Source organism: Acipenser ruthenus, unplaced genomic scaffold (assembly GCF_902713425.1).
Source record: "Acipenser ruthenus unplaced genomic scaffold, fAciRut3.2 maternal haplotype, whole genome shotgun sequence".
NCBI classification, from domain to species: domain Eukaryota; kingdom Metazoa; phylum Chordata; class Actinopteri; order Acipenseriformes; family Acipenseridae; genus Acipenser; species Acipenser ruthenus.
This window is the reverse complement of record NW_026707828.1, coordinates 1-18,445: the sequence shown is the minus strand read 5'-3', so window position 1 is coordinate 18,445 and position 18,445 is coordinate 1. Positions and strand designations below refer to the sequence as shown.

Here is an 18,445-nt window from a genome sequence, read left to right as displayed (position 1 = left end):
TCCTCCCTGCTCCAGGGTCACAAACCCACCACGTGTGCCCTGGACCCCCTCCCCACTCACCTCTTTCAAGCTGCTGCTCCTGCTCTACTTCCCTTCATCTCCTCCCTTCTCAACACCTCTCTGGTCTCTTTCCCTCTGCCTTCAAACAAGCCTCTATCACTCCTCTCCTCAAAAAACCTATCCTCGACCCCACCTCACTCCAGAGATACCGTCCTGTCTCCCTCCTACCCTTCCTCTCCAAAACCCTTGAGCGGGCTGTACACCGCCAGCTCTCTGCTTTCCTGTCCAACCACTCTCTGCTCGACCCTCTCCAATCTGGCTTCCGCTCAGATCACTCCACTGAAACCGCCCTCCTGTCTGTCACCTACTCACTAAACTCTGCCCGAGCTGCATCTCTCTCCTCTGTCCTAATTCTCCTCGACCTCTCTGCTGCCTTTGACACTGTCAATCACTCTATTCTACCATCCTGTCTCGCTGACCTGGGAATCTCTGGCACTGCTCTGGCCTGGTTCTCCTCCTACCTCTCCAACTGCACTTACCAGGTAACCTGGCGTGGAGCAACCTCCACACCTCACCCTCTCTCAACAGGAGTCCCCCAAGGGTCAGTCTTGAGTCCTCTCCTGTTCTCTCTCTACACCCGCTCCCTGGGCCCCCTCATTGCATCCTATGGTTTTTCATATCATTTCTATGCTGATGATGCTCAGATTTTCCTCTCCTTCCCCACCTCTGACTCCACCATCCCCTCCTCTCTATCTGTCTGTCTGCTATCTCCTCCTGGATGCACTCGCATCACCTCAAACTCAACCTCTCTAAATCTGACCTCCTTTTCTTTCCCTCCTCCTCCTCCCCCTCCTCTGATCTCTCTATCTCTGTTCCTCTGGAATCTACCACACTCTCTCCCTCCTCCTCAGCTAAAAACCTCAGAGTCACCCTGGACCCTTGCCTCTATTCCCAGCACATCTCCACTCTGGCACGCACTTGCCGATTCTTCCTGAGCAACATCCGTAGAATCCGACCCATCCTCACCAACTACGCCACCCAGCTCCTGGTCCAGGCCTTGGTACTCTCCCGCCTAGACTACTGCAACTCCCTCCTGGCTGGCCTCCCTGCGTCTGCCACCCGTCCGCTCCAGCTCATCCAGAACTCCGCTGCTCGCCTGGTGTTCTCTCTGCCTCGCTTCTCCCATGCAACGCCACTGCTCCGCTCACTCCACTGGCTCCCGATCACCGCTCGCATCCAGTTCAAGACGCTTGTACTAGCCTACAGATGCCTTGACCAGACTGCACCCAGCTACCTCCAGACCCTCATCTTTCCCTACACCCCCACTCAACCTCTCCGTTCCTCCTGCACTAGAAGACTGGCTCCACCTCCTTTACGCTCCCCTGCCTCCAGAGCCCGCTCCTTCTCCACCCTCGCCCCGCAGTGGTGGAATGACCTTCCTACAGATGTCAGGACTGCCCAGTCCCTGACCACCTTCCGGCGCCTCCTCAAGACTCATCTCTTCAGACAGCACCTGTAGAACTCCTCTGTTTTTCCCCCTGGACACTTATCACTCTTCCTTAATGCGCTTTACTTGCTCTTATCTGTCCCCCTATTTTACTGCATTTAATCCTGTACTTTTGATTACTGTAATCTGTTAAATTTTATTTAATCTGTAGTATTTTGTATTTAATTATATCCTGATGCAACTATCACTGACACTGTTATCTGCTCCATTACTGAATCGTATTTTGTCATACTTGTACTTGCTAGAATCAAAGTCATTGTATTTATCTTGCTCTTAATTGTATTATTACTTGTACTGTGATTCTTGAAATGCATTTGTTTATGACTGTAAGTCGCCCTGGATAAGGGCATCTGCTAAGAAATAAATAATAATAATAATAATAATAATAATAATAATAATAATAATAATAATAATAATAATTGCATCCTAAGCCCATTCTAAAAAAAAAAGCATAATATCACAGTAGTGACGTCAAAAAGTTATAATACCTAGAGGAAAATATATTTGAACTTTGACCCATTCGACTCCTCAAGACCATCACTTTCAATTCAAACACAAAATGTCAATATTCAACCACTCGACAAAACCCACAGTACAGAAATGTTCATTAATCTATCAACAAAATGAGAATACGTTTAAAAAAAAAAAAAAAAGCTGGTACAAAAGCTGGTACATTGGTATCTCAGAAAAACTGGAGAAATGGACAATGACATAGAACGTCTGTACAGCACTGAAACACTACGTTTAAAAAAACCGAACTGTACTGCTGAACCTCGTCTTCTTTAATATTAGCACCACTAGGGTATCCATGTATTATACAAAATAATAGATGGGCCTCTTCAGTGAGTTAAAGGAAAACAATTCCATCTCGGGTTTCTGTGACAGTTTATAAATTACTTGACCTTCAGTCTCGTAATTTATGACGTCACAGAAACCCTAGATGAAATGATTTAACTTTATAAAATGGCTTGGATAAATTAAGTGCTGTGATTGGCTGAACAAGATCATATGACCGTGCGGTAATAATTGTATTACCGCACGTCTATGACATCATAGATCAACTTACTTACCTGATCTATTAAAATGATTACACCTTAATAGTAACAATTATCTAAACAGTGTTTCTGTAGGTAAAACTGTCAACATACAACTGAAACAGCATTTATTAAATCGCTCAACAATCTGTTGTTTTTTTTTTCATCTCTGTCACTAAGAATTACACAAAAACTGACAAATATACTGTGGTATTTATTTAGTCAGAGAACAGAACAAAGAAAACTCAGTGTAGTAGTAACACTATTCAAAAGCCATCTGAGAAATCACTATGCAAGTCTCACTCAGCATGTAATATTCTTACGGCGTTTTTTCGGTTTTTATTAAGTGTATTTTTCGGTGCTTATTTTGAGCTATTTTTGAGTTTTATGGAAATCGTTTTTTTTCGGGGCTTTCGTTTTTGATATACTACTGTATGAAATTAGTGTTTTCGGTTACTTTCCAAAATGCACGAGCGTGTGTGTGTGTGTGTGTGTGTGTGTGTGTCAAAATATGTATAGTAACTCGACAGTATTTGCACACTTAAATTGTACCTTCTTTTCTTTGCTGTCTTCCACAGCGAAATCCATATGGTCAAGGGCACATCTGTTTTTTTGTGTGTAGGCGTTTTTGTACATTTCGCCACAATTCTGTTTTAAATACTCCGTATTTTAAATCTGTAATACAGATTTAAATCCCGCTAGCAAACCTCCATCCATCTTGATTGTAATCTCGTTTTAAATCTCGCAAGCAGAGTCTCCAATAGAAATGTAGGAATGTGCTGTCACTCAGTAGTTGGGGCGAGTTTAAGTATTCAGAACGAATCGATACAAGTCAGGAAGGCTGGACATTGCCCAGCAACACTGGGAAATGTATTTATTATTATTTTTTTAGTGGGAAAAGGGTAAAGTCAACGTGATTAGATTAACCATTTGCACAGTTTTTCTGGTGTTTTCCGGTTTTCATTGGCTATCGACCAATTTAATTTTTTTGTATCGGTTGTGTTTTATCAGGTTTTATCGGTTAAAACAAAAAAATTAACATGATATATATATCATACCAGAATAGCACATTGTTTATGCCTGAAAATATTCCTCTTTTTAAACAATACTGTATTAGGCAGGCTTTAATGTAATTCAGAGAAGCCACCTAGCTTGTTCAAGTCAGCAGTCCTTAGCAAGAATACTTTAAATAAAATAAATAGGGCCAGTCAAAGTGTTGATACTGCTAATAATAAGGAAAGAAATTTGATTTTAAAACGTTGGTTAGTACTAATTAAGGATTTAATAAACAAATGATCTTATTATAGAAACCAAACATAACAATGCAATCCTCTTGAAGATGGGTGGAAGTTTAATTGTTTAACATTTTGTTTAAATGCTTAGAGTAATCTTTCTGATTACTTACTAGCTTCAAAGTTATTATGCTGTTCACTCTTGTTAAAATTGTTTAGTTTGGGGATACAATGAATGTGTGACATGATGTTAATTGTTCTGATGACTGTACAGATTTCTGACAGACTAATTTTCAGCTCTAATGATTCGTATTCATCTAATGATGAATGTAATTTGTATACATTTTATATAACAAAAAAGAAGAAAATACAAAAATAGCAGGTCCACAATCGTAAAACAAACATTATATTATACAATATATATTTTTAGAACCTTTTAAGGTTAACCCACAGTACAGTAAGGTTAACCCAAGGAAAGTGAAGAGGAGGAAAAATATTTTTAACCTTTTAAGCCCTGTCTTCTGAGCACATAGACATATTTCTTTTAAGAACGTGTAAATATATGCAAACGTTTAGTGTTTCCAATGTTATATTATATTTCACCTGATACTGTATTTTTCGATTTACACAAAATGTAATTCATCAAAGATGTAGGATGAATCGATTAAAATCATTACTATATATCGAAAGGTAATCCGTCAATCAAAAATATTCATAAATATGTGTAAGAAAAAAAGTTGGTTAATTTGAATATGTAGCCGTATTCTTCTCCTGGTCTACAAGACGCAGATCTCTGATAAAACAGAGCTGCCTACGTAACACTTTCCTGTGCCTCCCCCTGGTTTATATAAAAGCTCAAGAAGCGGAGCTGCTTTTATGAGCTGGAGACCATCGCGCTGTGCAGTCACAGTGGAAGCAGACGCAGCGCTTGTTGGTTCGTTACTAGTGAAATCTTAGGAAAAAATCCAGATCGTACGAGGAAGAGGAAGAACTGCGCTGTACCATTATGAAGCTCTCAATTCTTGTTGCTGTCTTTTTATCTGTATTGGGAGGTAAGCACGTTTTTTTTTAGCTAAACTAAATCCAACTAGACTAAAAAGTTCGGTTTTGATTAAAACTGACGCACGCGGTTTCAGCACCGTGGACAGCGTTTGAGATTTTTCAGATGGCTATTCCGCATTGGAGGGAGAGACTGCAATTGTGTTTTAATGACCGTTCAGAATGTCCAATGCTTATACGTTTCGTAGTAGTGCACGCATTTTCAGTTTTTGCTATTATTATTATTATTATTATTATTATTATTATTATTATTATTATTATTATTATTATTATTATTAAAAAAAGGTTATCTTCTTATTGAACAGTATTTGTCAGTAACATCACAGCCAAGATTGTCCTGTTATGAATACAGTAACTTAGCGCGTGTTATAGGTGACGAAAAACTGGAATGAAAAAGCTTATTGTGCTACGTTTTTATTATTTATGAATGTTTCCAAGAATATAAATAATATACTGGTCCAAGAATCTAACTTTGTGTACAATTCACACAAATCGTATTTGAACATCAGTTGTTTGGTATATTATATGGAGGCATATTCTAAACAGTTAATTGTACGTCTATTTGGCAGTTATCACACCTGTTCCAGTTGGGAAGGAGGGAAGAAGAGAGGACTTGGTACGTGTGAATTCTACTACTGCCAGTGTTACATTTTGCATATTATAGACTGATACATAGTTATGCTTTTAACAATGTTAAGTTTGTTTTGGTAAATTCTAAAGGAAAATATTCTATTATGTTCTAAAATATGTTTTAAACATGTAATAGGTGACCCGATGTATCGTCGAAGTCTTTTCCAATGCACTTTCCAAACCAAACGCTCCTCTTGTTGATCCAGCATGCAAAGAAATTCTAAAGACAAGTAAGTTCTAATCCTTTCCCGATATACACAGCATGTTTTTGAATATCCAATTTGACTGTTTGTTTGAGATTTTCAAACACTGGCCCAACTTGCAAGGTAAATATTAAGCCTAGTGATCAACGCTTTGTTTTGTTGTGATCCTAGTATTTTCTGTTATGAGGACTAATAAACGAAAACAAAAACGGCGAGGTGTTTTTTTTCTACAATGCCCCCTTTTCTGAAACATTTTGAAGAGTTTACTTTAATTAAATGTTTTTTTTTTCACTTGCATGCACATCTAAAAAAAAAAGCGGAAGTAAACCACAGTAATTATATTACTTTATGAAAATGTGTCTTTTACCATTTTGTTTCTTGTGCAAAAACCACAATACCAGGGATAAAATAACATAAAGTCTACTTTTATACTGTTTCTGCCTGAAACATAGTTTTCTGGAATAGATCATGGTAATTAATCTACACAGAAACACAACACATTATTGTACGATAAGTAATAAGTACAAAATAAATAAAAGAAACAGGGATATATGTTCTAATCCAAGGCTATTATTGTAGCATGGCCAGGTGGTGTTGTAGGTTAGTATCCAGGGTCTGGAAAGTATGGGGATGATTTCGGAGAATATTATGGAGATTAAAATGGCCAAGTCAAGTGCATCGTTAGTAGCAGTAGTAGTGCCTGTTACATAATAAATTTGAGGGGTAATTTTAGCCCCTATTGTGCATTGTTTGACATAGACCTTTTTGTATCATTTTTTTCATAGCACAGTTGTTTTTTTTATACCATTTTTTATAACAGCATCCTTTTTTAGGATATATATATATATATATATATATATATATATATATATATATATATATATATATATATATATATACACAGACGTGCTCAAATTTGTTGGTACCCCTCCACAAAAAACTAAGAATGCACAATTTTCTCTGAAATAACCTGAAACTGACAAAAGTAATTGGCATCCGCCATTGTTTATTCCATATTTAATAGAAATCAGACTTTGCTTTTGACTTTTTTATTCAACATAATATTGTAAATAAGAAAACAAATGAAAATGGCATGGACAAAAATGATGGGACCGCTAACCTAATATTTTGTTGCACAATCTTTAGAGGCAATCACTGCAATCAAACGTTTTCTGTAGCTCTCAATGAGACTTCTGCACCTGGTAACAGGTAGTTTGGCCCACTCTTCCTGAGCAAACTGCTCCAGCTGTCTCAGTTTTGATGGGTGCCTTCTCCAGACTGCAAGTTTCAGCTCTTTCCATAGATGTTCGATAGGATTCAGATCAGGACTCATAGAAGGCCACTTCAGAATAGTCCAATGTTTTGTTCTTATCCATTCTTGGGTGCTTTTAGCTGTGTGTTTTGGGTCATTATCCTGTTGGAGGACCTATGACCTGTGACTGAGACAGAGCTTTCTGACACTGGGCAGTACGTTTCGCTCCAGAATGCCTTGATAGTCTTGAGATTTCATTGTGCCATGCACAGATTCAAGGCACCCTGTGCCAGGCGCAGCAAAGCAGCCCCAAAACATAACCAAGCCTCCTCCATGTTTCACTGTAGGTATGGTGTTCTTTTCTTTGAAAGCTTCATTTTTTCATCTGTGAACATAGAGCTGATGTGACTTGCCAAAAAGCTCCAGTTTTGACTCATCTGTCCAAAGAACATTCTCCCAGAAGGATTGTGGCTTGTCAATATGCATTTTAGCAAATTCCAGTCTGGCTTTTTTATGTTTTTCTGTCAAAACTGGAGTCCTCCTGGGTCTTCTCCCATGGAGCCCACTTTCGCTCAAAAAGCGACGGATGGTGCGATCAGAAACTGACGTACCTTCACCTTGGAGTTCAGCTTGTATCTCTTTGGCAGTTATCCTTGGTTCTTTTTCTACCATTCGCACTATCCTTCTGTTCACTCTGGGGTCGATTTTCCTCTTGCGGCCGCACCCAGGGAGGTTGGCTACAGTTCCATGGACCTTAAACTTCTTAATAATATTTGCAACTGTTGTCACAGGAACATCAAGCTGCTTGGAGATGGTCTTGTAGCCTTTACATTTACCATGCTCATCTATTATTTTCTTTCTGATCTCCTCAGACAACTCTCTCCTTTGCTTTCTCTGGTCCATGTTCATTGTGGTGCACACAATGGTACCAAACAGCACAGTGACTACTTTTCTCCATTTAAATAGGTTGAATGACTGATTACAAGATTGGAGACATGTGTGATACTAATTAAATAAACTAATTAGTTTGAAATATCACTATAATCCAGTTCTTTATTATCTTTTCTAAGGGGTACCAACAAATGTGTCCAGGCCATTTTAGAATATCTTTGTAGAATAAGCAATAATTCATCTCTTTTCACAGCTTCTTTGCTTTATTCTATGACATACCAAAGGCATGCAAGTATACATGATAAAATAGCTTTTAATTTCATCACTTTTCAGGAGGAATGAAGCATTATTTCAATGAGCTGTAAGGGTACCAACAAATTTGAGCATGTCTGTATATATATATATATATATATATATATATATATATATATATATATATATATAAACAAAACTCCCTCTCTACAGCAGTTACTGCATAATGTAATATTTCTTAATGCTTGTCATTTAAGATTTAAGTGTTATATTACAGTACACAGCTGAGTGATACATGTAGAGGATACAAAGCTTTCAGTATTTTCAGCTTCTTTGTTTATGGTGATTTGGTTGTAGTTGTTCAGTTATTTTTTAAGGCTTATTTTGTATTTATAAATGTATCGTGTACCAATATGTATACATTTTTTTAAGTATTTATTCATTGACACTCAAATTGTCTCCATTTTTAAAATCTTTACTCTTGGCTGTGCATATGAGTGCCTGCACTTTTTTTGTTGAGAATTACACCCCTGAAGATACCTATTGTATTCACAGCAGACCTATTAATAGCCTAATGTTAATGACAGCAGTTAAAACAAAATCGACCATTACATTAAAATCCATTACAAATCAATTATAAATAGGGCTTCTGATTTTGGGTTTTAACCGATAAAACACTGCCGATACAAAAAATAAAATAAAAAATGAAATCAGTGTATAGCCAATATACACCGGAAAAATACAGGAAATGGTTACTCAATTCACATTGACTTCACTCCTTTTACATACAAAAACTACTACTACTACAACTACTACTACTACTACAACAAAAACAACTGTTTCCCAGTGCAGCTGTGCAATGTCCCTCCATCATTGATTTGTTTTAAATACTTTAAACCCACCCAACTATTTCTATTGGAGACTCTGCTTGCCAGATTTAAAACGAGATTACAATTAGAAGGCTGTATTACAGTTAGATAGAATAAAACAGAATTGCAAATTGTGGTGAAATGTAAAAAATACATACATGACCATAATGATTTTGTTGTGGAAGACAGCAAAGGAAATAAGGTACAACTTAAGTGTGCAATTACTGTCGAGTTACTATACATATTGTGACAGAAAAAAACACCCAAGCATTTTTTAAAGTAACCAAAAACAATAACTGCATACAGTATATAAAAAGCTAAATAAAACTCGAAAATAGCTAAAAATAATCACTGAAAAATGAAATGAATAAAAACCAAAAAAAAAACAGATGCCCTACTTATAAACCACCTAGTATAGACTACATAAAAAATAAAGTGTTTTTTTTTATTTTCAAATGCACTGCTTCTTAAAAGACTGAAACCGGATGACATCTCTTTAAAACACTAATATGTGGTATAATATTAGCAATCATCTTTTTTTTGTCTTGGGAAGGGTTTAGGATTCTGTGTAGCAGTCAAGATGGGGGAAACAGTTTTATTTATACTATTGCAGTATTTTTCCAAACTGGCTAGAAATGTGAAACAGGTAGACAAGGTTCCAGTATGTTTTCTTTTGTTTAAATATAACTATGTATGGAGAATGGAGGGGGTGTATTGTATATTTTAGTGAGTAAAATACCAAAGGAACTTTTTAGAGGATGCATAAAGGACTGCATTCTTTACTTCTGATAAGGTATTTCATTGAGACACTATAAAAGACCATAATCAAAACATCAGCCATAGTATTACAAATAGTATAGAATTTCACACCCTAGAGCAAAATCTATTTTATAATTTATGGAAGTGCATTTTTGTTACTTACTTTAAAGCCATCCAAAGCTTTGTCTAAGAAGTATAGTATAGTATATTTTGATTCTTGGTAATATACTGAATTTGTTTTTACATTCATAAAACCAAATGCAGTATGATAATAATATATAGATGCTTATTATTGTTGAATATTGAAGAAGACAATATGTTGTTCAAATGTATGATTACTGCAGTTACTGCAGTTTTCTGCAATGCAACCCAAAAAAACACATTATTTGGTTGTGGATTGAATTGTATTCTGTAGAGGAAACCATCCTATACATTTGTCTGCCATTCTAGCTTCAATTACTGCTCCGCGGCACAGTATGGGGTTATTTTGAGTTTGGTTTAAGACAGTTTGACGATTTGTTTTGTTCATGGCTAGAAGAAAATACTGTATAATGACTACATAAAATAGGTGCACTTAATATCTCTGGGTATGTTAGGCACAGACGGTAATTCCTGGAATCTTGTGCTTAATCAGTTTTATGACATTAATGAAGTATGTAAAAAAAAAGGTCTTTCCAGACAGTAACATTACCGCAGCATTTTAATTTGGTTTTCTTAAAACCAAATGCACAATACATGCTAAAGATGTTATCCCATCTCACTGGACTGGTAATGATGATAATAGAATTACAGCCTATTTATGTACATGGTTCCTTTTATTATTGATGGAATTAATTTATTGTTTATGATCAGGTGCAAAACATGAGATGACGGAAAAGAAGAGTAATGAAGAGCTTGTGAATTTTGGGGATTTTGGCAACCATAAACAAGAACCTGAAGAGGAGTTAAAGAGATATCTGGAGGAGCCTAACCTAAAGGAGAAAGAGTTGGAGGAAAAAAGAAGCTTTCAAGATGACGAGGATCAAAGACATGTCAAGGAGAGCGAGGAGAAACGACACCACACAGCAGACAAAAGAAGTGAGGAGACCAGCAGTCAAGAAGAAAAAATGCACTATGATGCGGAAGACAAAAGGCATTATTCAGACAGTGAAGAAGATGAAATCAGAAAACGTAACCACCATACAGAAGTTGAAGAAAAGAGACATACAAGTGAGGAGTATCCTCTGGATCTGAGTGAGGAGTTGGATAAAATATCTCATCATGGTCATAATAAGAGAAGTGGGGAGGAATCTATTGAAGAGCAGGCTCATGGGGAGCATGATCAGGAGATGAGATCAGAAGAAGAGGAGAGCGATGCAAGAGAAAAACGCAGATACAGAAGTCACAGACACTATCATAGAAAACACAAAAGGAACTATTCCTCTGAAGAAAAGAGAAGCAAAGAGTCAGACGAGTCTAACAAGTCTAAAGAGGAAGACGACAAACGACGCCACAACGAGATTAGAAATTTTCCAGAGGGAAGCTATGAAGAGTGGTCAGATAAGAGACATCATTCTGAAGAAAAGAGACACCACACTGCTGAGAAAAGACACCAACCTGAAGAAAGTGATGAAGATGATGAAGAGCAGAAACATCACCAAAAGGAAAATAGACATTATTTTGAAGAAAGTGAAGAAGAGAAAAGGCAGCACAGTTTTGAAAAAAGACACCATTCCAAGGAAAGTGAGGAAGAAGAAAAACACCACCACAGTGAAGACAAGAGACGCCATTCTGAAGAAAATGAAGAGGAAGAGGCAAAAAGACACCATGAAGAAAAGAGACAGGTCTCTGAAGTAAGAGAAGAGGAAAAAAGACACAATTCTGAGGAAAGTGAAGAGGAGGAGGAAAAGAGACACCATGAAGAAAAGAGACACAATTCAAAGGAAAGTGAGGATGATGAAGGGCACCATGGCTTTGAGGAAAGACACAATTCCAAGGAAAGCAAAGAGGAGGAGGAAAAACTACACCATGAGGAAAAGAGACACCATGAGGAAAAGAGACACCATGAGGAAAAGAGACACAATTCAGAAGAAGGTGAAGAGGATGAAGGGCGCCATGACTTTGAGAAAAGACACAATTCCAAGGAAAGCGAACAGGAGGAAAAACGGCACCATGAGGAAAAGAGACACCACAAAGAAAAGAGACACCATGAGGAAAAGAGACACAATTCAGAGGAAAGTGAGGAGGATGAAGGGCACCATGGCTTTGAGGAAAGACAGAATTCCAAGGAAAGCAAAGAGGAGGAAAAACGACACCATGAGGAAGAGAGACACCACAAAGAAAAGAGACACAATTCAGAGGAAAGTGAGGATGATGAAGGGCACTATGGCTTTGAGGAAAGACACAATTCCAAGGAAAGCAAAGAGGAGGAGGAAAAACTACACCATGAGGAAACGAGACACCATGAGGAAAAGAGACACCATGAGGAAAAGAGACACAATTCAGAGGAAGGTGAAGAGGATGAAGGGCACCATGACTTTGAGAAAAGACACAATTCCAAGGAAAGTGAAAAGGAGGAAAAACGACACCGTGAGGAAAAGAGACACCACAAAGAAAAGAGACATGATTCAGAGGAAAGTGAGGAGGATGAAGGGCACCATGACTTTGAGAAAAGGCACCCTTCCAAGGAAAGTGAAGAGGAGGAGGAAAAACGACACCATGAGGAAAAGAGACACAATTCAGAGGAAAGTGAGGAGGATGAAGGGCACCATGACTTTGAGAAAAGGCACCCTTCCAAGGAAAGTGAAGAGGAGGAGGAAAAACGACACCATGAGGAAAAGAGACACAATTCAGAGGAAAGTGAGGAGGATGAAGGGCACCATGACTTTGAGAAAAGACACAATTCCAAGGAAAGCGAACAGGAGGAAAAACGGCACCATGAGGAAAAGAGACACCACAAAGAAAAGAGACACAATTCAGAGGAAAGTGAGGAGGATGAAGGGCACCATGACTTTGAGAAAAGACACAATTCCAAGGAAAGCGAAGAGGAGGAAAAACAACATCATGAGGAAAAGAGAAACAATTCAGAGGAAAGTGAGGAGGATGAAGGGCACCATAGCTTTGAGAAAAGACACCCTTCCAAGGAAAGTGATGAGGAGGAGGAAAAACGACACCATGAGGAAAAGAGAAACAATTCAGAGGAAAGTGAGGAGGATGAAGGGCACCATGACTTTGAGAAAAGGCACAATTCTAAGGAAAGTGAGGAGGAGGAAAGACGACACCATGAGGAAAAGAGACACCACAAAGTAAAGAGACACAATCCAGAGGAAAGTGAGGAGGAAGAAGGGCACCATGAAGAAAAACAACACCATTCAGTTGAAAGCCGTCACCATGAACTAAAGAGAAGCCACTCTGAGGAAAGTGAAGAGGAGGAAGAAAAGCGCCACTACAGTGAAGACAAGCACCAGCACTCTGAAGAAAGTGAAGAAGAGACACAGAAACATCACAGTCAAGAGAAGAGACATCATTCTGAAGAAAGTGAAGAGACAGAGAAACAACATCACAGTCAAGAGAAGAGACGTCATTCTGAAGAAAGTGAGGTAGTGAAAGAAAGCCCAGAAGGATACAGGATTCGTGAAGATAAAAGGCAATACCTTGGAGAAGATAGTGATGAGGAGCTAAAAAAGAGACACCATCCTTATGAGAAGGCACATTATAGTGAGGTAGAAGAAAATAAGCACCATGGCGAAGATAAGAGATTTCAAAGTCAGGAAGGGGAGGAAGTGCTAAGACACATTCAGGAAAAGAAACATATGGGAGAAGATGAGGACAAAAGGTTAGCTGGTAATTCCAGTCCCTACCACAAGGAGGTATGGTGGGAGAAACATAATGACAAAAGAGAAAATCTAGAAAATGAAGAGGAAAGACACCAGGAAGAAAAACGTCATTACCCAGAGGCTGTAGAAGACGACTGGTGGGACAAGAGGAGCGACGGTATGGAATATGGACACCACGGATATGAGGAGAAACGGAACAACCTTCTGACCCATCCCTTTCAAGATAAAAGGCCATTCTCTGGTAATAGAATAGATGAACTAGCAAAGCTTTTCAATTACAAGAAGGCAGTTGACTTTCTTTCTGAGGAGAAGAGAAGTCATCATGAGTTTCAGGAAGAAAAGAAAAACCCTCATCAGAGGCCATTCACGCAAGAGGAGGTAAGATGATTTTTTGTGCACATATAAACATTAGATTCATTTGATTTTAATAAACACATATTGTATGTTTGTGAGAGGCGAAGACAATTGATAAGACAAACAAAAAAAAAGTTCAATGCAAGAAAACGGGAAACCAATACATAGGAAGTTCTAAAGCACAGTTCAGTGTTTAAACTCACGAAATATAGAAAAGGGTACATGTTGTGCTAGTCCAGTGTATCACTTATACAGTGTTTGGATGTAAAAAAATTATATAAAAATGATTTACCTATTAATATTGCCATGATATGGACATTAACTACGTGTATACTCAATGGAGATTTTTGAACAAAGACATTTGGTATAACCATTTATATTGAAAACATTAAACAAACAAAAAAACATAGGTAGATAACATTAAAAATCTCTTTGGGGATATAGAATTGGTATACTCTCCTCTACTGGTGAAATACTTCTACTACAGTAAACATGAAAGAACATGAAATATATATTATTATTATTTTTTTTTTAAATAAGTGTTATAGTTTATATATCATACCCCTCTACAATGCTGCACACCTTATCTATGATAGTTTCAATACACAGTATTCAGTACTCACCTAATTTAACATTTAGGTGTTTAATAAGTTTGCAACCTTATAAACCTATGATGAAAATACCAGAGCTATGGGTATTTCTTGTACAATCCCTCCCCCCTTTAAATGCCAGTTTTGTTATTTAGACTTTAAGTAGATGTAAGAAGCAGCAAGAGTGTGCTTATTTTACATTCTACAACTTGAACTGTCTTTAGGAACTGTCATCACAGAAAGTTAAAATATGGACAAAGTCAATAATCCGACAAATGCATTATATTTTTAGTTGGAAGATGACCTGCACCTTTAGGTTACTATTGTTTCTGTTGACACCAGGACTGTCGCTGTAACTGTTTAACAATGTATTTTTGTTAGAAAAAGTAAAAGGAAGATACACAGCTCAGTTCCTATTGTGCTCCCTTGATAAAAGTTTAGGGCACTGGGCCTTTGCCTCTGAGACCCAGGGCTGACTTAATTCTAGGTCTAAATGCCACACTGTTAATTTCCATCTGACTGATTCTATTGTTTTTTGAAGTTTATATGCTATAACAGTCACACTAATTGGCATCTAATTAGGCACTGATAGTGTGAAAAAGGAAAAAAATTGTCATTTAGGGAAATCTAAAGATCATGCACGCTTATGGAAGATGGAGTTTATTCACTGTACAGTACATTAGTGAGACTGTAGGGAGTTCAGTACTGTCAAAAGTTGACAACAGGTCTTAAGGACATGTCATTCTGCTTGTCCATCCTATGCCCATTTAACAGCATACCATTTGAAAAATTGGATTTCCGACTAAAAAATATCAGTAATAGTGTATTGATTGCTTATGTACACTCCTCTGTGACAACTAGCAAACTGGTGGTTGAATCAAAGTGGGCTATCTTCCTCATTTGCTCTTTTGGCCTCAATGGTAATGCACTTGAAATAAGGACAGTCCATGTTTCAAAGCTCTCCTGATGGGCCAATTAATATGAAACAGCAGTCTTCTTTCTGTCATTACAGTTGAGGTCTTAGAATACTTTACTATACTACAATATAACAAAACTGTAGCCCATTGATTCAGACAGACATAAAGATTACACTACCGGTACCTCAGAAAATGCAGGGCTGTGCAACGTTTCATACATATGATTTCATAATAAAAATGGGTTTACTCAATTCACCAAAAATCAAGTTGAGGTAGTTTTGTGAATACGGCATTGTGGTAATGGACCCATGCCAGTTACCAGAGCAAGTTTTCAGGCCATTAACATCATTTTTTTTTTCTTCCTAATTAAATTCCCAGGAGAAAGAACTTCAGAACCTGGCATCCATGGACCTACAGCTGCAGAAAATAGCAGAGAAGCTTCATGAAAACCGTAGAGGGTGAAAAGAGATGAATGCTACTGTGCACTCCAAAGCTATTCGGAAAATGAATGAGTGTAGAAGATAAAATAGTAAACCTGCGTGGTTGTTATATACACAACAAAACAGAAAATAACTACTGTCTACAACATGTAGTGCTTCATGCACACTGGATATATTTGTAGTGTGCAGTTTTAATGTTATTAACTGGCATGAGAATTATTTAGAAAATATAGACACGTTTTCAGCCTGTGCACTAACTACCAATAACTATCGTGAAGTGATTGTTTCTGTTCTTGAGATATCTGTTTCAGAGTTTGCAAACAATAAAATCCAACATTCTGGGACCAAACTTTTTTTTTTTTTGGGAAAAGTTTTTTTATTAATCATGACACAGACCCTAAAAAGAGTATTATATACAAATACACATACATACAGTACTTAGTAAATACCCTGGTATCTCTGAATAGATAATTGTCTCCTCTAAAAAAAACATACAAAATATTTTAATTATTATTATTATTATTATTATTATTATTATTATTTATTTCTTAGCAGACGCCCTTATCCAGGGCGACTTACAATTGTTACAAGATATCACATTATTTTTTACATACAATTACCCATTTATACAGTTGGGTTTTTACTGGAGCAATCTAGGTAAAGTACCTTGCTCAAGGGTACAGCAGCAGTGTCCCCACTGGGAATTGAACCCACGACCCTCCGGTCAAGAGTCCAGAGCCCTAACCACTACTCCACACTGCTGACCCATGAGCAAGACATGTCACAGGTAGAATGGTACTCCAAACTATTCGTTTTCTAGGAAAGCAGTACAACTGGGGATGGGGAGTTTGTTGCGGGATAACTTCACTCAGACTTGTTCACTAAATACCTTGGTATTTAATTGACTCCTCTTTAAAAAAAAAGATGATTATCTATTCAGAGATACCAGGGTATTTAGTAAGGGGTCACAGTAAGGAAACATGGGCAATACAATCCCCACCACTAGTCTTGCAGTACCTCGTTTGTTGTTTCCAAACTTTTGAACCCTACCAATATATATGTGTGTGTGTGTGTGTCCTACTTTTCAGCTTTAGTACCATTTTGAACCTTCACAGATTATTGTGGAGTTGAAGTTTATATCGCTGATTTGGGTTTGCAGCCACTCAAGTCCCTCATTTTTGTGTGTTGTTACAGGAATTATAAAAATGCTTTCCTTTCTCATCCCCTCTGGTCTATGAATGCAGACCTTTTAAAAGCATTTCCCTAGAAAAAGCAATGAAGAAATAATGCAGTAATAAAGCAGTTAGCTAACCAGTAATGCCAGGGTGCAGCAAACAAAAAGGGTCACCTTTCTTTACAAAATAGTGATACATACTCTGTCTAATATTGTGATATCACTAGTCACCAGTGGCAGATAATATCTCTTCAACTGACTTTAAATACAAACTAAGCTGTCTAGCAAAGTATAATTAATGGTAAGTTCTGTAAAACAATCGTTCTCATTTGTCTTCACTTGGCCACTGCAGGGATCATGGGAGGTGGAAGAATAGTGCACTTAGTCTGCATTTTTAATGCTGTAATAAGCCACTCCACTGAAAACTCATGACAGGCATTTCTTCTTACAATTAAAACTGCAGTTCCAAGGGATTTGTTGATACTTCATATGAATGAAGTATAACCTAAAGTCCATGCAATATAAAATGATATACACCACTATAGCTGGACACATTCAATAAGCATTCATAAATAAAGACTGACATAGTTCCCCTGTCAAGTTTATGTCTTTGCTCCAGCTCTATTGTAAAGGTGCTAAATCAGTTAATTATTTAATTTTACCAATAAAAATAAATGTACTTCTGCACCCGTGAATTAATTTTCAGAATTATGAGCACAGCTGAGCTGAAGACAGACATGCAATAGCCACATTGTTTTAATGAATTAGAGTTTGGTATTTAAGCTTTGCTGGGAACATTTCGTTTTTTTACACAATTACGAACAGAATTATTAACTGTACCTGAAGCATGTTGCTATAAAGGATGCACAAGGTCTATTTAATTGTGTTAATTATGTATCTGGATCATGCTGTGGAATAAATTTGTTCCTGATTACAATACTGTTGTGAAAAACCGTGCTTGATTACTGTTGATGAAAGGGTGTTACAGTGTCCTCGCTGACTAGCAGCTCACAAGCAATCTCAATAATTATTTGTGATACAATTCATCTTTACCTTTCAAGGAACGACTAAGAAATCAGCGAACTTCAATATAAGTTAATTTTATTTGTGTGTCCTACATATACAAGGAAACACAAAAAATAGATTTTCTCCTGTGTAACTAAGCAGCACTGAAAAAAATACAATTAGCAAAATTAACTTTCAGTGTCTTGCAGCTTCTGTCTCTTAGGTGCTGGTTCTTCAGTTTGTTGAGGTCCCAAAGACTTGGCAGGATCCATTTCAACAGTCATTCCTGACAAAATATAACCTCCTCCACCGCTCATCAGCAGCATTGGATGAGTTCTATTAGGCAAAACCTTCAAAAATAGAAATTAAAACACATTAACGTGATATTTGCAGTTGTTCTTAATTGAATACATTTTTCTATAATTATGAAGGCTGTTACTGCACTTTATAGTTCCATGGTGT

At 37.3% G+C, this 18,445-nt stretch overlaps 1 protein-coding gene across 1 annotated transcript; it reads left to right on the top strand.

Moving 5' to 3' along the window:
- The first annotated feature begins 4,652 nt into the window (after window positions 1–4,652).
- LOC117402464 (sarcoplasmic reticulum histidine-rich calcium-binding protein-like) lies at window positions 4,653–17,915 on the top strand. Its single transcript, XM_059019394.1, has 5 exons — window positions 4,653–4,825; window positions 5,402–5,448; window positions 5,599–5,692; window positions 10,541–13,881; window positions 15,743–17,915. The coding sequence occupies exons 1-5, from the start codon at window positions 4,780–4,782 to the stop codon at window positions 15,824–15,826; spliced, it is 3,612 nt and encodes a 1,203-aa protein (XP_058875377.1). The 5' UTR covers window positions 4,653–4,779; the 3' UTR covers window positions 15,827–17,915.
- The last annotated feature ends 530 nt before the right edge of the window (window positions 17,916–18,445 follow it).